The sequence below is a fragment of the Chelonia mydas genome, chromosome 1, assembly GCF_015237465.2.
Source record: "Chelonia mydas isolate rCheMyd1 chromosome 1, rCheMyd1.pri.v2, whole genome shotgun sequence".
NCBI lineage: Eukaryota > Metazoa > Chordata > Testudines > Cheloniidae > Chelonia > Chelonia mydas.
In genome coordinates this window covers 220,856,595-220,878,808 of record NC_057849.1, presented here as the reverse complement: position 1 = coordinate 220,878,808, position 22,214 = coordinate 220,856,595, and the positions used below count along the sequence as shown (strand labels likewise).

At 42.5% G+C, this 22,214-nt stretch overlaps 1 protein-coding gene across 1 annotated transcript in view; it reads right to left on the bottom strand.

Moving 5' to 3' along the window:
* LOC102940290 (potassium voltage-gated channel subfamily KQT member 1-like) overlaps nucleotides 1–12,871 on the bottom strand; it is a 742,437-nt gene extending 729,566 nt beyond the window's left edge. Inside the window, exon 1 of the mRNA XM_043532723.1 lies at nucleotides 12,370–12,871. Within this exon, the coding sequence (XP_043388658.1) occupies nucleotides 12,370–12,773 (404 nt within the window). The 5' untranslated portion in view covers nucleotides 12,774–12,871. The remainder of the gene's footprint in view (nucleotides 1–12,369) is intronic.
* Nucleotides 12,872–22,214: the final 9,343 nt, after the last annotated feature.

Here is a 22,214-nt window from a genome sequence, read left to right as displayed (position 1 = left end):
CATGTGGTTTAGTCTAGCTTACTGAAACCAAGTTAAACATTTCAACAGTTTCAAATGTATTTCCAGTGCTACTTCAAATTTGCTCAAGTACGTAGCACTATTTGACATTCTGCAAATAAACTTCTAACCATTGCTACTTTGAGAAGATGAGCTAAATGCCTGCCACGGCTAATTTTGAATACTTCCTGTCTAGCTAAACACCATCAGGAACACTACTCAGGAACTGATCTATCCAATCTATTTGTCTCTGGTCAAGTAAATTGCTGACTCAGTTTCCCCATCTGTAAAATGGGGAGGGGGGCTTATTTCATATGTGTGATGTGAGGAATAACTAACACTTGTAATGCACCTTGTATTAAAAAGCAGTTTATAAATATTAAAAAGCACTCTTATTGTGGCAACTTCAACCTATATCTGTATAACTGGTCATGGATGAGTTTTGAGTGAAGGAGACCAGTGGTCCTTCACAATAACTTTGAGTTGCAAGCAGAAAAACATAAAATGTCTTGCCCTTTCAGACACTTTTTATGAAACTGGCACAAATCCGAATTATTTTTCAAGCTTTTACATTCCATATTAATATTTAGCTCTTCACAGCTTCAAAGTTCTTTACAAGTTAACATAATTCCCTTTTGAAGGGTCTTAAGTTTTTAATATAGACTATGCCCTTCCCCCTCCCCCCCCCGCCCCATTCTGTTTGCACCAATCCAGCACTGACAGACTGTGTTCACACATGCTCTAGGTTTGACAGCAATACTTAGTGGGGATCCACTTAACTTCTTAGAGAATCTGTTTTTCTACACCTTGTTTTCCCTGTGGGTAAAACTCTCTAACTCAGTTCTGTAACCTTAGTAATTCTTTTGAGTACCTAACATTTGGTATCCTCCACTAATTTTTGTGCCTTCTTGCATGTTGTTTTCTTTTATTCCCATTGTGTCTTGTTAGATGGCATATGTGCACTTGGATGTGTTTTCCTCTTTATCTCTTTTCCACTGCAATCAAAACACCATCCTCTTTCTACACTAAGTACAGCACACCAACTCCTTCTATTGCATGCCTGGTAATTCCTCTAAATGTCCATGCAGCTTTCACTTGTGTGGCAAACATGACTTAAAGGATCAGTTTTCAGGATTTTAATATCTTTATCATTGTGCTCACATGTGGAGAGCTGCTCTGTAAACTGAAAGAAAGAGCAAGCCTGCTCCACACAGCTTTATTCTGCTAAGTGACTCCTTCAGCAAATACCACAGCCTTCACCATGTGTTGTACCCTTCATTTTGAGTCTCCAAGGATAGGATTTGTGAAGGGACTTAGCCACTGCAAGACTGAGCATGATGGCGCCTAACTTTTAGGAGCCTAGAAAAATCATAGGAACAACATTATGATCCACAAAGCAGAGTTAGGAACCCATGCTCCTTATACAAGGAATGGGGGAGAAGCGGGCACTTAAGAATGTGATCCACAAAAGGTAACAGGCTGGGGGGAAGCCATCGAAGCTAGTCAATGGGAGATGCCGACCAGAGGGATGTGATGCCCTCCCCTCTTGCAGAGTTGGTCTGGTCTGCAGGGAAGCACTATTGCTGCTAGTGATCCCTTAACAAGAACCAGTGGCCTGAAATCAAGTAGTTTAGGTGCCTAAGGGGTTTCTTGCAGGAATGAGTTTAGCACCTGCATTGCTCCCCACAAAATGGGCAGGGGCAGGGGGGTGAGAAAGACTCTGTAGCCTAATGGTTAGGGCACCCACCTTGTAAGTGGGAGACCCAGGGTCCCCTTGTTCCATTCAGTCTTCCATTATTTATCCACCGTTTCACCATGAGAGACTGAGGGAGCCCCGATCTGAGAATATCCCATAGGTCAGTGGTTAGAGCACACTCCTGAGTGGTGGGAGACCGCTGTTCAACCCCTCTCTGATGGGGCAGGGCAGGGTGGGGGAATGAACCTAGGTCTTCTACATCCCAGGTGAGTGCTCTAAACACTGGGTGGCAGCACCATTTCTGCCACCACCTCCTCTTCCAGATGGATTTTGAATAGGAGCCTCTTCTATAAGCATGCTCAGAGGCCGCCTACTGCATCAGGCCCAGCATGCAGCAAGGGCAGGTGAGCACCTATCTTCCCCTAGTTCGTGAATTGCTCTAGATCAGAGGTCCCCAAACTGTGGGACACACACCCCAAGGGGGACATGGAGGAACCTCCAGAAGAGGCGTGGCAAAAAGTTTGGGGACTGCTGCTCTAGATTTTAGGTGGGAGGTGGGCATCTGGATGCCTGGAGGGAGGCAGCAGTGTGCATGCCTCAGGATCTAAAACTTGTACCCAGAGAACTTTTACAGAGAAAAGTTAGGTGACAAATGAGTTTAGGCGGCAGCCAAGCAGAAATATCATGAATCACAATGGTGCCATGCACAAGAACTTAGACACCAACCTTTGGAGTTTAGGCACCTAAATTGCTTCGTGGATTGCACCTTTAGGGGCTCAGTCATACAATGTGTTACCCATCTCACAGAATCAAGCGTTTAAAGCTCAATCCTGGAAGATGTGGCATGCCCTCCATTCCCAATGTGGGCACTGCACAAATCACAGAATTGGGCCCTAAATCCCTTAAATTTGCAGCAAGAGCAGATTAGTGTGTAAAGTTCTAAGGAAGACCAAATGGCCAATGACTTTCAAAAATGTTTTCTTCTGTAGTCTTTTTTTGGCAACAGGGACTGAAATGCCACAGTAACTCAAATACTGCGGTGCAGTACTTGTTTTTAATGGTATCTACTTTACAGTCTTTCCCATGAAACTAAAAATCATGTTTTTAAAAATGTGCAGTAAATGGCATACAAAAAAATTCCACCACAATCATCAATAATGCTAGCAAAACAAATTATGTGTCCCCATGGATTTAAAGAAGAATACAACCTTAAGACTTGTGAGAATCACAAAGAGAAGTGTATTTTGTGTTAAAGCATATGCATCCAGTAGCAACCTCCTCCCAATCCGTGACAATCATCCAATCAAACATGCCACCTTAAACAGTTAAGGAACGTCCCCTTTAAGAAATAAATGAAACTTTATTTAGCTTTTTTCCTAATCTTTTATAACTTTCCATAATAGATTTCACTTCTTTCTTGTATTGTTCTCACATACCAGAAATAGAGCAGTACGCTTACACTTTGCTCAACCCCCTAGCATCTAAAGTCTGCTATACCACGGGGGAAAACCTATCAACAGACAGGTCTGCAACTGGTGTGTACGCCAAATATAACTAGTATATTTCTAATTCAGAACACTTAGCAGCCCAACTTCTGTGTAAAAATTCTAAACAGTGTTTCTTACCAGTACAAGCAATTACATAGAGAAAGTTTAATTCAGTAATACCTTAGCAAGACTATTGCCACATTCAAATGTGAATTTTGATTTTGAAGTCATGAGACTCACACATGCAGTCATATGCGCCTTATGGCTTTGAACTTTAGGTGTTATTTATGTTGTGCATATTGTAATCACATCATTTGGGGACTCTTATTAAGGGGAAATATCTGTCTGCACTCTAGAGATACTTGTTCCAAGGATCCAAAAGGGAATTAGAGGGCGCCCTAGAGATAAAGAATTACAAATAATGGGCTCCAAGTTCCATTTACTGATAACAGTAAGAGAAACACTGTGCTAATTTACTTGCTGAATGCTTTTAGCAGTGATTTTCAACTTGTGGTCTGTTGACCTCTGGGGGTCTACAAACTATGTCTAAGATTTTCAAAGGGGTCTGCACTTCCAGTTGAAAATTTTGAGGGGTCTGCAAATGAAAAAAAATGTTGAAAACCACCGCTTTTAGTATCACTAAATGAGAGTTGTTACATTAGAGGTAGTCTACAGAAAGTCCACAAGTTCAAGCCTTCTATAATTTTCCACGTACGAACTATTTACTGCTAATGATTAGGGGTCGACCAAATTTGCGGCTGTGAAAATCATGTCACGGACCATGAAAACTGGTCTCCCCTGTGAAATATGGTCTCCCCTGTGAAATCTGAAGGCAGAGCAGCAGCTGCTGGCTGGGCACCCGGCTCTGAAGGCAGCGCCACAGCCAGCAGCAGCACAAAAGTAAGAGTGCCAGTACCACATCACCCTTCCTTCTCCCCTGCTGCTGGCGGCGGCGCTGCCTTCAGATCTGGGTGCCCAGCCAGCAGGCACGCTCACCTCTCACCCTGCACCAGACAGTGCCGCAGCCAGCAGCAGCAGAAAAGTAAGGGTGACAATAGCACAACATCCTAACAGGCCTGCGACCCCCTTTTGGGTCAGGGCCCCCAGTTTGAGAAACACTACGGAGAAATCACACATTTCATGGGTTGGCACGGAATAAATAGCAAGTTTTGCATCCATGAAATTTGTTATTTATGCTGTGACCAACCTGCAAAAAGTGTTATTTCTCCGCAATTTAAGTAGACCCCGCTAATGAGCTCTGAAACATGACAATACTTAGCTAAGTATTTTTAAAATGTAAACTATAGCAGCAGCCCTTAATTTTTCAATTGCCTTAGTCATTAACATTACCACAGTATTTCCTACACTAAATTTAGGGAATACAATAACATGAGAAAAAGTAAGGATGAATAGTTAAATACTCAGATCAGGAAATGACAATATTTAGGGTGCCTTAGCAACCGTAACTCTGTTTCATATTTATATACATTATGATACAGCCTTCAACTACTGGATCACATTATTTTCACAGAGTTTTTACGAAGAACTTAGCTTTACATCCATATCTTTTTTCCTGATACACTTTCATTCTTGTGTACTTATTTTCAGTGTTATAATGATTCAGTATCTTTACTGACACACTTTTTAATCTTTTCTCTAAGGCATGTATTTTAATAACTTAGCCTCAGATCCTCAAAGGCATTTAGGTGCCTAACTCCTATAGAAATCAATGGGAACTAGCCATGTACTATGCAATTTCTTCTAAAGCAGGAGCTCAGCATTTATTGGATATAGTCTGAAAGAGGCAGTTGACTAAGCTAACTTAGTGGCAGTCTAGGGCCTAAAATGCCATGCTACATGCCAACAAATGTTCACTATTACTCTTTGTAGTTATACTTGCACCATTTTACACCACATGCAACTGATTATTCCATACTTCTCAAATGACTATAAGGGTTTGTCTGACATACGTGGAATATTACTTCAGATGCTACACAGCTTGGTTGCGTCGAAGGTTGTGGAAAACCCTAACCCAAACAGAGTTTCTAATACCCTGAAAAGAGAGAACAGCTGGAGATTCCATTAAGTCCAATTGGGGGTCTTGCTACGGCTGATCAATTTTACAACTCAGATTCAAAATTAGATAGAAAAAAGCCGATGATAAATTAGATGAGAAACAATATGTGATCATATAAAGTGAAGTACTGAAGTATAATGAAGATATGCCAGGGGTCAGTTAAATTTGTGCATACAGTCTTGGTCAGTTGCTGACTTGACTGCTTCACCATGGGATCTTAAAGTTCTCTTAATATAGGCTTTTAAAAATATATATAGTCTGAGCTGGGGAGGGGGTTGAAAGGAAAAAAAACCTTCCATAATGTGATCATGTATGGCTTGATAATCCTAGAATGTCCCACCCCTACACCACATAAGGTCTGCAGTACAAAATCCCACTGCTGTGCTCCTTAGAAGCTGTGTAGCTCTTACCTGACAAGATACTTAAGGAATGAGAAGGCTGCTGTTCGTTTGGTTTTTGAATACACCTAGGTGAAGTAATCTGGGATGTTTGCTCTAAGAATAAGATTTTTCTTATTTAAAACCTATACAGTATTTTTCACTCAAGGACCTCAAAGCCCTTTTTGATTACTACTTAGACCTCAGCATACCCCTGTGAAGAAGGTATTGCAATCATCATGCTGTAGTTTAACCATTTGTATAAAGTAACCTTTAACATTCACAAAACAAGAAAATAGCATAGGTGGGAAAAGAACCCAGGAGTCTGTCAGCCAGTCCTCTGCTCTAAACACGAGGCCAAGCTGGGGTGTGAATCTAGCTTGTACTAACCTGGTGGTGGACCAGGTGTCCATGGGGACCCTGCTGATGCCTGTTAACCATTTGTTTGTGTGCTTTGATCTAGTCCCCTTTCAAATAGGACTAGATCAAAGTTCATTAATGAACACTTAATGCATGTCAGCAGGGTTCACATGGTCAGCTGGTTTATGGCAAGCTAGTGCAGGATAGATTCACACCTCAGCTTGCCATCAACATAGACAAGAATTTCATCTCCCTTTTCAAACAGTCCTTGTTTTCTCTGCTGAGTGCCAACGTGGGTTTCAACCTGTGCTAACTGTACCAGTGATTATAATGTGAACATCTGTTCACTGAGAACTCGACTGAGGCCAAAAACTTCTTTCTTATCTCCTGCAACAGACATGAAGTCGTCTTCCCTACTGACTTGGCCCAGACTCAAACCAGTTGCCTATAGGGGAAAGGTTCACTTAGTCATGATAAATCCCTGAGCCATCCTGATGTCCCTTCCCCCACACCTCCATCTAAATTATTTTCAGCGACTAATCCGACTGAACTAAATACTAGCTCATCCATCTTGGACAGTAACAGTGTCTGTGATAAGTTAATAGTACCATCAACTTCACATTTTTACATTGCTCCATAATACAAATAAATACAAATGTAAAAGGTTTCTGATGCAAATATAAACCTTGACTTAGAAGTCAAAAGGGGCCAGATTCTCTCACCTATGTAAAAAAGGAACACTTCCCATGGAAATCTGCACATTACCCCACAGCAAGTTGTTGGGAAAGCGGTATTTACCTCCATGTAGGAAAGGCTACAGGGCCCTTGCTAAGCTCTCCTCCCTCCAGGGAGCCATGGGAGGCCAGAGTTGTTAACATCGGTCCTGTGCCCCTCACATCAGCTCCAGCATGTGGCAGCTCTACCTGGGCGTCTTGTAGCATGGTTAATGAGCTGTACTGAGCATATATACAACATTTGATGGGGAAAGAGGGAGAAACAGTAGGCATCCCCACAGCTCTCCCTTAGTCTGCCTGCTCCCTTTATGTGGACACAGAATAATGCAGAGAGACCTCTGCAGAATGCAGTGGTGGGAAGGACATGGCACCTTGAAAGTACCTGAGTTTTTCTTCCATGCAAAAGTGTGTAGATCCACACATGGATCTTTATGTGCAGATCAGAAGAGTTGTGATCTGCCCATAGAAACAAGTTTAACTCTAAGTGAAGGATCTCTCCAATTTTCAAAAAGCACTGTCAGATACACAGACCACTGTGCATCACACTTATCTTCAGTCTTGTACTCAACTTCTAACTTCTGTGTCTGAAACTAATGGGCCAAGCTCTGCTCTGATTTACACTAGTGTAAATTCCATGCAGCTCCACTGACTTTAAATAACTTTCATTCTTTAACTGAGTGGAGTTACACCTGATTGACACTAGTGTGAGGGCAGAACTTGGTCATATGTATATATGATTACAAAGTAGTGGTTCTCTTGGTTTAACTTTCCTTTAAGCTGGAGATGATCACTTTTCCACCATCAAAGTCTCTTATCTTCAAGAGAGTATCTGTGATACACTAATTGCTAAGTGTAAATTGTGAAATTATTAGAATATTTTAAAAAAATTAATATTTGCACTTCTATCTTGATGGCTGGCAATGTCCATTTTACTTTGAAAATCTCTGGTTCAAGGGTAACAGACTACAGCAATTCCCAACCTGCTATAATACTGGCTTAATAGCAGAAGGAGATCATCGCGTGAATAAGAAACATTTTAGTATCGAATATGCAAGTTCTCTTTTCAATAGCAAACAGTACTAAAGCAGAATACGTACAGGTTTCCTTTTGGTCAACTCTTATCTTAAGTTTCAATGACAGAAATGTTTTAATGAGACAACACAAGTGAATAAAGATAATAGGGCTTGACCCTTAACTCTATGTTAGGTTTCTGTACTGTTGTTGCTATAAATGTCCTTGCTTTCCAACAGGGTGGCCACCATTAAGTAGTAGCTAAGAAATTCCAGTGGCAGTTAATAAAAATAATTTTATATCTTACTTGTTGTTCGGTGCTGCTCAGCTCACTGTATCTGACGCAGAATGTCCTCTCTATCACTTGCAGTCAGAAAAGAACAGAATCCTTATCTCCTTGCCAGGATATGAACAACCAGCTAAATCAAAGTCGTTTCCTTTTCTAGGGTGCACATATAACAAAAACCACTTCCCCGCCATCAGCCACAACTTTCTTGTGTCTTCATATTTGCCATCTGGGACTTCATTATAGTGAACCTCAGCTGCATCTATTTTCTGACCACTTACCCCTTCCCAGTCTGCTTCTCTGCCCCTGAGATCTGGCATGAAAACTGGACTGTGCATTTGAATCCTAATGAAATGTCTCTCACCAAACTCTTGGGAGGTCCCCGAAGATCTGGACACATAGCGTACCCTGTCACATAGTCTAGAACATTGGTCAGATAAAATGTATTTACTATGCTTTGTGTTCATTGTTATCTGATCCCTAAACTGGGGTGGAATCATTTTGTCATTGAGGAAAATTGGCTGCCCATATCTCTTTCCAGCCAAAGGGCATGCCTATGCTAAATGAGATATTTAAGAAACCTAACAGTATTTTAGATTATAATCCAGCCACTTGTTATTCAAAATGCAAACTAACAAAATGTTTCACCAAGATACAAAACATATAAGATGTCCCAATCATAGTTAAAGGATTTAGCTATCTGGATTTGCATAGTAACTTCAATTAAATATAATCTTCTTTCATCCTTTTTTACGCTCATAGTAGAAAGTAATTGGAGGGATAAAAAGCAAAACTTTGGTGCATAAAGCGAGAAACACAATACCTATATCTTATTAAAGTGAATTTGTCTGCCATGCTACAATACCCCAGGGTCAAAATTACACATCACACAACTACTTCAGAAACAAAATCTGAGGGTTATACAGTGCTATCTTGGCATGTGAGTGGGATTTAAGCAAATGCATACAATAGTTTAGAACTAAATTCAAGCAAGGCATTCCTGTGTCTGGACTAAAGACCATATGGTCAGCAGCTGGACTCTAAGATATATTGATACCCAATTCTTTAAGGAGCTTCAGTAGGAGCAGAAAAATGGTTGGCACAAAAGAGAATCAAGACACCATATACTGTGCACCACTGCTATCTCTGCTGCCCTCTATTCTCCTTCTGCCCACAAATTTAATCTTTCATTCTGTTCATGAGAGTGCTTTCAGGGTTCACTTCTCCAAACTTGTGGTCACCCTGCCTTGCCTTTTTTCACAGTATGTGCACTTTTCATAGCTGAACTGGAAGTACCTGTCTTTTTTTATCTGACTCCAGTCCCATTTGGATATTAGTTCCCCACAGGTTTGTAAATGACTAATGTTGTCACTGTAGTATGTGAAGAATCTGAGGAGAGTTAATGAAAGCTGTGCATCCAATTCCCCACATTCTACACAGAAAGATTTAGTCATAAAACTTCAGTTACATACAAGAAAGAAGGGCATTAAGATCCTAATGATCCATGTAACACGTGGATCACTTACAAATTAATGTCTGTAATGCATAAATGAAATGGGCAACATTTTTAAAGTGTCTTTTTAAGACACCAGCTTAGTTTAATAATAAAATTAATAATTACATTTCATCTTTTGATACTCAGTTTTTATTCATGTCATTATGTCCTTTACTCATATTTACTATTGTATGGGATATCTACAGTTTGTAAAAATCCTTGTACTGTAAATGTATATACTATATGATCATTAGGGAGCTAAAGCACTTAGGTGGACACTTGGATGCAACTAATGTCTAAAGAATCGTTTACAAGTTTTCTTTTAATCAAAATAAGCACTTCTTAGTGAAAAGTTTTTAACAGTGGGGTGGATGGAGGAATTAAGTGGTTTTTAGTTTTACTAAAATCATTATGCCACTAAAAAATAATAATAATAATTTTCTATTAACTCCAGTGGTGTCCCCCAACTGTGGTCGAGTTTTTTAAAAAATCACTGCCACAAGCACAAATTAAAGGTCAACCTTAGTTTGCTCTCATCATCAGTATTTCATATCTCAAACGCATTTTAGTGAGAAATAAATCCCAGTCTCAAATAGGCTTAAACCATGACCATTCACATATTTAAATCTACACAAATGAAATCTGTTTAAGCCTTAGGCATGATTATATACTATAAGTATAGTCCTTGAAAGAGGCCCTATCCGTTTACTTGGCAAAATTTCATGAATCAAAACATCATTTGATAAAACCCAAGATAATCTTGAGGCAGAATGGAAATAAATAGTAATAAGACTATCTACTTTATGACTAACAGAGGCATCATGGTTTACCCTCATTTTAAAACATTGCTGTATCTTTCTAAGTCTTTTTTCCAAAAAGTAGGCATTTGACACTGACTTGCTCACTTGAAATGTGTGATGGTTTTCTAGGGATAAGGAATGCATGATCAGGCCCTAAGAAAGCACCAGAGACAAACACAAGAGCTATATTCTCCACTTTTCTTCATAACAAAGACTCTTTTTTTTTGGCTCAACCTTAATCTCATTCCAGTCAATGGTGAAACTCCCACTTGATTCAATGGGGGCACGATCAGGCCCTTTACCGTAGCAAAAAGCAAATAATAATTACTGTTAAGGTATGTCCCATGGCAGCCCATGGCAGAGATCTTCCCAGCCTGGGTCGACAGATTAGGACTCGCCAGAGCCGGCTTTAGGGAAAATGGCGTCCTGGGTGAACTTGTATTTTGGCTCCCCTGGCCCGCTGGGTGCCACCCATTTCCCTTGGCCCCATGGGTTCCCAGGCTCCTCACCCCTCTCCTGCGCCCCTAACCCCTGCACTCTGCCCACTTTGCCTAAACCCCTGCACTCCCCTCCTGCGCCTGCTAATCCCTGCACTCCCCTTCTGCGTCCACATGGGGAAACTGACCTGGATACACGGAGCAGCTGGCATTGCTGCTCGCTCCTCCCCCCCCCCCATGCTGTCCCTCTGCGTGCCCCTAGGGGGCTGTGAGTGGAGGAGCGACGTCAAGGCTCCCAGCATCCAGGTCACTTTCCCCACCTGGGCTGTGACCTGGATGCACGGAGCGTTTGGCTTTGCTTCTCACTTCTCCACTTACACCCCCCAGGGGGCAGAGAGGAACACTGGGGAGGCAAGCAGTACCTGTGCGTCATCACTGCCTCCCCCCCCCCCACACACACACACTGCTCTCCCCTCCATCGGGAGGAAGCGGGGAGCAATCTAGGTATGCCCCCACGCGGCACTCCCCTGCCAGCCAAGAGCAGTTTCCGACACTACACTGGCAGCGTGCATTCTGCGCTGCTGCACAGCGCCCCCCTTGACCATGGCACCCTGGGCGGTTGCCTGAATGGCCCACTCCTAAGGCCGGCCTTGGGGCTCGCAGGACTTGCGCTACCACACTAAAAATAGCCTTGTGGACAGCATTTCTAAATTTCAGCTCGGGCTGGAGCTTGGGCTCTGAAGCCCACCCCTCTCCCTAGGCTTCAAAGCCCAAGCTCCAGCCTAAACTGCAATGTCCACACAGCTATTTTTAGCACGGTAGCATGAGCCCCACAAGCATGAGTCTGTTAATCTGGGCAGGGGGGGCCTCACTGCTGCCCTTAAGCAGCATGTAAAGTGATAACTGAACTGTACTGTCCTGGTGGATGCTATAAGCAGCTCAAAGAAAATATTAACAGCTGTATTAATTTGCTACTACACGGATAAATCAAAGCCTTCATTTCCCCTCACTGTGTACTGCACAAGTGGTAAAATGACTAACTTGCTGCAAAGCTCCTATTGAATACTGATAACTCCAAGTTGTGTAAATTAACCCAAACTGAAATTAGAAGTGTAGCATTCAGGTGTTTGTACAACAAGTTGACTTCAAAAATGGCTTGAAGTCAGTTTTGCAACTGCAGGATCATCAATGCGCATCTACTGTCATAAGATGTATCTGACCAGAACTAAGTCTTATACATCTCCTTGTCTACTGGAACAATGTAAATAAATTAAGACAGAGATAAAAAAAAGTGTGGTAATAGTACTGGACCTTTTTTGTCTTGGATATAGCAAGGATGAAGCACAGTAGTTGAAAGAGAAGCCACTAGTAAAAATAGAAACACTGAAGGACTCTAGTGAACCACACTAGAAAAGTTAACATGTATAAGGCCTGATCCTTTTTGGAACAAGTAATTCCATCCATTTCAGTGGGATTACTCATCTGAGCAAAGACTGTCCATGTGAGTAAGGATGCCAGACTGATTCATAGTACTCTGTTTTCCGGTAGACCATGAGTGCACATTTTCATATAGCTCTTACATCAGAAATTATGTGAAAGTATAGGTACTTACACAGTAAAATGGTAAATAAAACACTTCCATCCACTAGGCCTCTCCAGGAAGTTGTAGACATCTCCCTGCATGCTAGTTTTGGTTAAATAAGGACCATAGAAACACTTCGTAGTGTAGGTCCTACGGATTTCACTTCCTGTCATAGGCTGGTTGCTGAGCTGGTATGCTGAATCCTTTGTGTCTTCCTCAGAGTTAGGGGGAATTCCTGATCCATTATTCACCATGGTATCTGAAGCTAGTGCCACTGAAGAATATTGCTTATTGTTTAGGTTCCCTGTGACTTCCAACAATCCTGAAGACTTCCTATGACCATGCAGACTACCTAACTGGGTGCTGGAGCTTTGACACTGACCACAGAGGTTATACATAGAGTGCCCACCAGTTTCACCATTACCACAGGACATTCTGTAATGAAGCACAGGTATTGCTAACCCTGATCAATATTTAAAATCATAAAAGAAGGTATTGTATATCCTTTCTGTCCTGGGTGTTCTCCAATAACTGATAAGATGTCTTTCTGCCGTTATCCTGGAACTCCTCTGTGACACAACAGTGTGAGCCACCAGCCTGTCACCTGTTGTCACTCAGAGGCTCTGAAATTAAATCAGAAGAACATATTAGACAATGGAGACACAAAAAGTAACTAGACGGTAAGATTTTTGGAGGGGGTGGAAAACTTAGATTCAATGTAATGACAATTAAACAAAAACAGGCTTAAAGGTTACTAAAATAGCACAACACAAGTAACAGAAGCACCTTACCTTCCTCTTAGGTGATTCTATCAAATCATTTTAAATTCAGTGAATACAGAAGTCTCCTTTCCTGCAGATAGAACTGCTACAGCTGCAAATTTATCAATGCTTCTGTTTTCTGAGTGTCTATACATTGACTATAAGCTCGCTGTGGGCTAAAGCATAGTATACATAGGTTTAAAATATGGAGCTTCATTATTATGTTGCATTCTGAAAGACTTGGCTAGGATGTCTACATTGTAGAACAATTTTAAGATTGAGAATGAGCTATTTCAGACATAAGAGGCCTGATCCTGCAATTGTAACTCCTGATGTGCTCAGTTCGAGTTTTGCTCAAGCAGCAACAACAACAACAACAAAGCAGGACTGGAACTTTATTATGCTCCTTTAACTCACAATTTTGGTAGATCTGTGTTGTTGCAGTGTGTTAAATGAAAGCTATAGGGCCTGATTCTGTTTTACAACAACTTTATATTGATGGTAATTACACTGACCTAAGTGAAGTCCTGTTGGTGGAACAGTGTGGAAAATTTGGCCAATAAAGCTCAGCATGTACTTCATAAGACAGACTTGAATAGCTATAGTCTAATACCTACTAACACATGTCTACATTTATTTTTATATCAGAGTATAACAGTTTTGCAGGTGTTAGAAGTCTATTTTCTGAAGAGACATTTTTAAAATTGCCTCAATTCTTACACATGTCCATAAAAATATAAATATAACATTCCAAATTTTGCTTGCCCTCACAAAAGCAAGGCAATACGGGAATTACTGCTAAAATGATGGCTAGAACTCAAGTCAGGATGCCTATTATTTGCAGTTGATTTGCTCCTCTGTCAGAGGGGCCTCAAACATACCATATGATCTGCTATTACCTCAGCATAACGGAATAATTGAAAATGGAATTTCAGCCTTAATCGCCTGGTTTTTGTCAAATTAAATTTATTTGTTCTGTTGCTTAAGATCTCAGCGCATGAGTGAATAAATTGTCATTTTAATACTTCTAAGCAGAGCCTCTCTTCCAAGATATTTCATGAAATGTTTACATGGGTAGTGGACTTGTTACCAAGTCAACTATTTTTTTCCTTAATGCATTTTGCAATGAGAAAAATATCCTTGTTAATCACGGATAAATACTTCTAATCTCAATTTTCTCTAGCCATTTCCCTCCATGCTAAAAAGCTATCGGGAACAATTGCAAATTTAAAGCAAGAAGCCTTTCAGCCCACCCAATTCACAAGAGGAACCGAGGTTAAACAAATATCAGAACTATTCTCACTCATTCCAATTCATTTTACAGGGCTTAAGGGTAACCAGACAAGGGCTACGAACAAAGGTCTGTTAACCAGCATTTGCAACCAAAGCTACATAAAAAACTAGCGTGCTTAATCCAAAAAAAGGAGATTCCACACACAGACAGAAATAAAATGAAGAAAAACCTGAAACCATCTGGCAAGCAGCACATACTCTCTCCTATTGTACGTCCCTTTTCTCCTCTTCTCTGCTCCTCAGCTACATATGGCAGATTTCATAGGTACAGAGAGAACTGTTGTCTGACTCTGCCCCCTAGCTTATCAAGCCCCACCCTCACCCATCCAGGGTAACCTCCCTTATATCTCCCTTGTCTGTTTTTCCTTGGAAGTAGGTGTGAGGCAAAAAAGGAATTAGGGACTCCCAGTTCTGATGGTCTTATCATGTCAGAGAGGAGCATTTGTGCTTCTCTGCTATTATGTCACTAGCAGCAGACATAAGCAATAGTTTAGATGTTCAGTTCTCCCCCCGCCCCCTTGACACAACCACCCATCTTTTCCTACCTGTGTATAACTAATTAAAAGGATTAATAATGACATTTCCTTCACAACCTTTTGAATTTAATTATGCACTGGTACAAGCTGGCTCTATGCCTTTGCAGCAGTCTCTTATATTCAAGAGCCTAAGCAGGCTGCCTATCTTTTCTCACTGAAGATTTGGTGAAGCCAGTAGCAGAGGATCATTATGTGTGCCTTATCTATACCATGTCAGGATGGATTTATCTTTTTCTTCATTGCCTTTTCTGAACTGACACTAATTTTTCTTATTCCAATGGAATGAAGAGAGCACCCAAAAGGTAGACCCCTAGCATTATGTTTCTCAGCTTGTTGCTGAGCCTTGTGATCATGCCAGAAAAGTTGTTAATTCTGATTTTTTTATTGTTTCATTTCTTTGAAACAAAATAGTTTCCTGTGGGGAATGCCAGGAATTTGACCCAGAGTTTTCACCCAGTATGTGCAAGATCACTTACCTAAGGGTTTCAGAGTAGCAGCCGTGTTAGTCTGTATCCGTAAAAAGAAAAGGAGTACTTGTGGCACCTTAGAGATGAACAAATTTGTTAGAGCATAAGCTTTCATGAGTAGCTCACTAAAGCTTATGCTCTAATAAATTTGTTAGTCTCTAAGGTGCCACAAGTACTCCTTTTCTTTTTACCTAAGGGTGAATCAAAGAAACTAGAGTGGGAAAGGCCCATTACATCCACTCTCCTGGCAATGCAGGACTGTTGCCATTTTCCTTTGTTTTGTACTCCAGTTCTAAATGTTCCTAACAAGGAGGCTTGCATCGTTTCCCTTGGAAGAATATTCCAGTCAAACACTTTCAGGAAGTTCTTAGTTTCTTAATTTTATCTGACTGCTCCTAGTTGCACCTGTATGTACAACCGCAAAGAATTTTTCTTGTTCTTAGGTGTGTACCGTTCCAAATATTTGTAGATGTATCATGTTAATTAGCCCTTAGCTATCTATAAACTAATCTATACACATTTACCTCTTTCCACAAGTCAATCCCTCCAGAACACTGAATTTTTGTTGCTCTCTTTCATTTGCTTCTTTCTGGTTATATAGTGTCCAGGTAGTGCTGAATGTGAACCATAGAGAAGGATTGTCACCTGCCTGCTCTTACATACATGCTCTTCCAGAAAGGTGGCCCAGTTTCAATGAAAAGTTTGAGAGTTTGTCAGAAAACCTGGCTCATGTCTTGGGTCTCTTACAAAAGTTTTGCACCACACTGGCTTTCACTCACCCTTTGCACCTTATGCTCCCTTTTGCCTCTATTAACATCCTCTATGATTTCTTCCTCATCCTTTCATATGGCAGTTTTCCAACTGCAACAATTATTATTGGTTGCACTCATCTCCAAACCCTCTCAAAAGTACTTGTATTTCTATTCCCACTTGAAAATTGTCCAGCAAAGTTATTCAAGAATAACATGTATCCACGGCTATGGAAATAATTACCTTTGAATACCTCTGAGCATTTCAAAGCATTTTATAGACAAACTACATAACATTCCTGCGAGAAAATATCCTCACCATTCTATAGAAGAAGAAATCAAGGCACCAAATAATGACAGATCTCACAGTGAATATGTAGCAGCAATAGAACCCAGATTGTCCTGGACTGGGAGAAGAAGGATTGTCCCGTGGCGAGACTGCTACCTTGGTCTGTTGGGAAATATGGGCTCAATTCCAGTTCCACTAGTCAAGTTACTTATCTCCGTGCCTAAGATCCCCATCTGTGAAATAGGGTTGGGAATTATCTTTCTCAAAGGGGTGTTGTATAGTTTCATGGTCTATAAAACGCTTTGAAACCCAGACAGTATGCAGTACCTAACAATGCTTCCCTACCTCACAGGGGTGTTGAGAGGATAAATATGTTAGATTATGAGCAGAGATAGGGTCTACCTATTGAGGAAGGGGAAGAGCATCTTTGGATACAGACTGGCTAACCTAGTGAGGAGGGCTTTAAACTAAGTTCAATGGGGGCAGGAGACTAAAGTCCACAGGCAAGTAAAAAACATAGAGATGTGGGGAAAGGGTTGGACTCTTGGGGGAGCATGGGCTATTATAGCAGGGATCAGCAAGGGAGACAAGAAAGAACATAGAGGGGAAATCAAATTAGTATCTTAGATGTCTGTATACTAATGCAAGAAGTATGGAGAACTAGAAATGCTAGTTAATAAACATAACTATGACATAGCTGGAGTCACAGAGACTTGTTGAGATAATGCACATGACTGGAATATTGGTACAGAAAGGTACAGCTTGCTCAGGAAGGACAGGCAGGGGAAAAAAGGGAGGAGGTGTTGCCTTGTATATTAAAAATGTATACACGTGGGCTGAGGTTGAGATGGAAATAGGAGACAGACTTGTTGAAAGTCTCTGGGTAAGGGATAAATGGGGTAAAAAACAGGGATGATGCCATGGTAGGGGTCTACAACAGACCACCTAACCAGGAAAAAGCGGTGGATGAGGCTTTTTTTAAACAACAAAATCATCCAAAGCACAGGACTTGGTGGCAATGGGGGACTCCAACTACCCATACATCCGTTGGGAAAATAACAGCAGGACACAGATTATCCAACAGGTTCTTGCAGTGTATTGGAGAAATTTTTTTATTTCAGAAGGTGGAGAGAGCTACTAGGAGAGAGGCTGGTTTAGATTTGATTTTGACAAATAGGGAGGAACTGATTGAGAATTTAAAAGTGGAGGTCAGCTTGGATGAAAGTGATCATGAAATGATAGAGTTCATGATTCTAAGGAATGGTGGGAGGGAAAACAGCCCAGTAAATATAATGGATTTCAAGAAAACAGACTTTAGCAAACTCAGGGAGTTGGTAGGTCAGATCCCATGGGAAGCAAGGCTAAGGGGAAAAACGGTTCAAGAGAGTTGTCAGTTTTTACAGGAGACATTATTAAGGGCACAAAAGCAAACTATCCCACTCGTGTAGGAAAGACAGGAAGTATGGCAAGAGACCACGCTATCTTAACCAGAAGATATTCAATTATCTAAAACTCAAAAAAGAACCCTACAAAAAGTGCAAACTAGGTCAAATTACAAAGGATGAATATAAACTAATAACACAAGCATGTAGGGATAAAATTAGAAAGACCAAGGCACAAAATGAGATTAAACTAGCTAGAGACAAAAAGGGTAACAAGAAAACATTCTATAAATACGTTAGAAGCAAGAGGAAGACCATGGACAGGGTAAGCCCATTACTCAATGGTGGTGGGGGGGAACAATAACAGAAAATGTGGAAATGGCAGAAGTGCTAAATGACGGTTTTGTTTCAGTTTTCACCAAAAAGTTTAATAGTGATTGGACAGCTAACAGAGCAAACACTGGTGAAAATGAGGTAGGATCTGAGGCTAAAATAGGGAAAGAGCAAGTTAAAAATTACTTAGACAAGTTAGATGTCTTCAAGTCTCCAGGGCCTGATGAAATTCACCCGACAATACTCAGATTTGTTACTGAGGAGATATCTGAGCCATTAGCGATTATATTCAAAAAGTCATGGCAGATGGGAGAGATTCCAGAGGACTGGAAAAGGAAAATATAAGTGCCCATCTATAAAAATAACAGACTAGTCAGCTTAATTTCAGCACCTGGAAAGATAACCAAGTAAATAATTAAGCAATCAGTTTGTAAACACCCAGACGATAATAAGGTGATAAGTAACAGCATGGCTTTGTCAAGAACAAATTGTGTCAAACCAACCTAATAGCTTTCTTTGACAGGATAAACAAAGCTTCTGGGTAGGGGGGAAGCAGTAGATGTGGTATATCTTGACTTTAATAAGGCTTTTGATACTGTCTTGCATGACCTTCTCATAAACCCTAGGAAATACAACCTAGATGGAGCTACTATAAGGTGGGCACATAACTGGTTGGAAAACCATTCCCAGAGAGTAGTTATCAGGGGTTCATAGTCAAGCTGGAAGGATATATCAAATGGGGGTCTTGCAGGGATCAGTCGTAGGTCCAGTTGTGTTCAATATCTTCATAAATGACTTAGATAATCGCATTGAGAGTACACTTATAAAGTTTGTGGATGATACCAAGCTGGGAGGGATTACAAGTGCTTTGGAGGATAAGATTAATTTTCAAAATGATCTGGACAAACTGGAGAAATGGTCTGAAGAAAATAGGATGAAATTCATTACGGACAAATGCAAAGTACTCTACTTAGGAAGGAACAATCATTTGAACACATAAAAAATGGGAAATGCCTGTCTAGGAAGGAGTACTGCAGAAAGGAATCTGGAGGTCACAGTGGACGACAAGCTAAATATGAGCCAACAGTGTAATACTGTTGCAAAAAAAGCAAACATCGTTCTGGGATGTATTAGCAGGAGTATTGTAAGCCAGACATGAGAAGTAATTCTTCCACAGTACTCCACGCTGATATAGCCTCAACTGGAATACTGTGTCCAGTTCTGGGTGCCACATTTCAGAAAAGATGTGGACAAATTGGAGAAAGTCCAGAGGAGAGCAACAAAAATGATTACAGGTCTAGAAAACATGACCTATGAGGAAAGATTGAAAAAACTGGGTTTGTTTATTCTGGAGAAGAGAAGACTGAGAGGGGACATGATAACAGTTTTCAAGTACATAAAGGTTGTTACAAGCAGGAGGGAGAAAAAATGTTCTTGTTAACTTCTGAGGACAGGACAAGAAGAAATGGGCTTAAATTGCAGCAAGGGCAGTTTAGGTTGGACATTAGGGAAAACTTCCTTTCAGGATGGTTAAAAACTGGAATAAATTGACTAAGGAGGTTATGGAATCTCCATCATTAGAGGCTTTTAAGAGCAGGTTAGACAGTCAGAGATGGTCTAGATCAGTGGTGGGCAACCTGCAGCCCGCAGGCCGCAAGCGGCCCATCAGGGTCATATGATTGCAGGCTGCGAGACATTTTGCTGACGTTGACTGTCCGCAGGCACGGCCCCCCGCAGCACCCAGTGGCCACAGTTACCATTCCCAGGCAATGGGAGCTGCGGGAAGTGGCGGGCTGCAGGGACGTGCAAGGAATTTGACTAGTATAAGGACTGTAGGATCTAACCGTAGAAAGCTAAACAGCACTGGAGTCAGTACTATTTTCTTCATTTTCTAGAGGTTATTTTAGATAGCCTGAGTAAAGGGAGGGAATTCCAATTCCCTCTTTCAGAATCAGGATAGATTAACCACTTATGACTCTATTCCTGCATCAGGATCTACCAATATGGATCAGTGCTACCTGGTCCTGATGCAGAATCTGGGCCTAAATACTTATTATTCCTGAACCCAGGAACATGATAGCTAGGAACTAGAAGAAAACTCAGCTTTTTTAGTCTCCATGATTATAGACAGCATGCAGAAACAGACTACCTGTCTCCTTTGAGGCTTGTAACAGAGTATGATGGCTCTTAAAGCCCAGAAGGGGCCAGAAGACCCCACTTCAGGAACACTAGAACAGGGGCGGGCAAATTTTTTGGCCTGAGGGCCACATCTGGTTTCAAAATTGTATGGAGGGCTGGTTAGGGAAGGCTGTGACTCCCCAAACAGCCAGGCATGGCCCGGCCCCCGCTGCCAATCTGACCCCCTCCCGTTTCTCACCCCCTGACGGCCCCCCTGTGACTCCTGCCCCATCCAACCCCCCATTCCATGCCCCCTGACGGCCCCCCCGGGACCCCTGCCCCATCCACCCCTCCCTGTCCCCTGACCGCCCCCAGATCCTTCACCCCTGACTGCCCCCACCACCCCATCCAACCCCTCCTCTCCTTCCTGACTGCCCCCCTGGGACTCCTGCCCCATCCACCCCCATCCCACTGCTCCCTGTCCCCTGACCGCCCCCGGAACCCCCGCCTCTGACTGCCCCCTGCTGCCCCATCCAACCCCCCCTCTCCTTCCTAACTGCCCCCCCCCGGGACCCCTGACCCATCCAACCACCCCTCCTCCCTGACCATCCCTGGGACCCCTGCCCCTGACTGCCCCCCCCACCCTATCCGACCTTCCCCCTTCCTGACAGCCCCCCGGGACCCCTGTCCCCATTCAACCCCCCTATTCCCTGTCGTCTCACCGCTCCGATCCCTATCCACACCCCTGCCCCCTGAGCACCACCCCAAACTCCCCTGCCCTCTATCCATCCCCCCCCCGACTCCCTGCCCCCTTACCACGCTACCTGGAGCACCGGCGGCTGGTGGCGCTACAGCCGCACCGCCCAGAGCACCAGGACAGGCCGCTGTGCCACCCGGCTGGAGCCAGCCTCGCCGCTGCACAGGACAGAGCACTGGGTCAGGCCGCAGCTCTGCAGCTGTGCTGCCTGGCAAAAGCTCGCAGCCCCGACGCCCAGAGCATTGCGCTGATCGCGCAGTGAGCTGAGGCTGTGGGGGAGGGGGAACAGCAGGAGAGGGGCTGGGGGCTAGCCTCCCGGGCCAGGAGCTCAGGGGTCGGCCAGGAGGGTCCCACAGGCCGGATGTGGCCCACGGGCTGTAGTTTGCCCACCTCTGCACTAGAATCAACAAAAATACAGGCAATGGCCAAAGCCGGAAGACAGGAAGTGGTCCTGGGGAATTAGTAGTTGGATGGGAAAAAAGAGATATTCCTTTAAGGGCCCAGGATTAGGAGCCTTGTAGTATAGGGTGGGCAGAGGTCCTCTCTCTCCCAACCACCTGGGACCAGCCCATTGAAGAAGGGCAGTAAATATGCTGCCTTCTCCCTCATAACAGGCAAGATGCCGGCAGGAGAAGGAAGCCAGAGCCAGAAGGTTGAGATCCAGCTAGGAAGGGCTAGAAGAGTTGACTTTGTGAAGAGCAGATCAGGACAGAGGAAGAGCTCAGCGTGTGGTAGATGAGCCAGAGATTAATATAAACTTTTGTGTTGCTGTAATAGGCTGTATTTTAGAACTTTGAGGATTATTTTGAACTGTTTCAGTTATTTAAAAAACTCCAGGCAGGGGATGGTGTTAGCCTCAAGAAAGACTGGGGAGCTCATAAGGGTCCCCTGAAGAGGAGAAACAGAGACAGAGGGGAAATAGACACTGTGGGGCCACTTCTGGCCATGAGGAGGTGCTCAGGAGGCAGCTGCCCTGACACAAGGATCAATTTAATGAACACAGTGTATTCCAAGGGGAACATTCCCAAAGCATGGTACAGAGTTCTAGCTGTAAGGCTCTCACTGATTTAAACAGCAGATAAAACCTTAGACAACTCAAGGGGGCGGGGGAGAAATATATCCCTTCAAGTTTTAACTTGCCTACTAATTCTTGCCTTGTGTTGCGTTCCCTTGTACTTTCTGATTTGTTC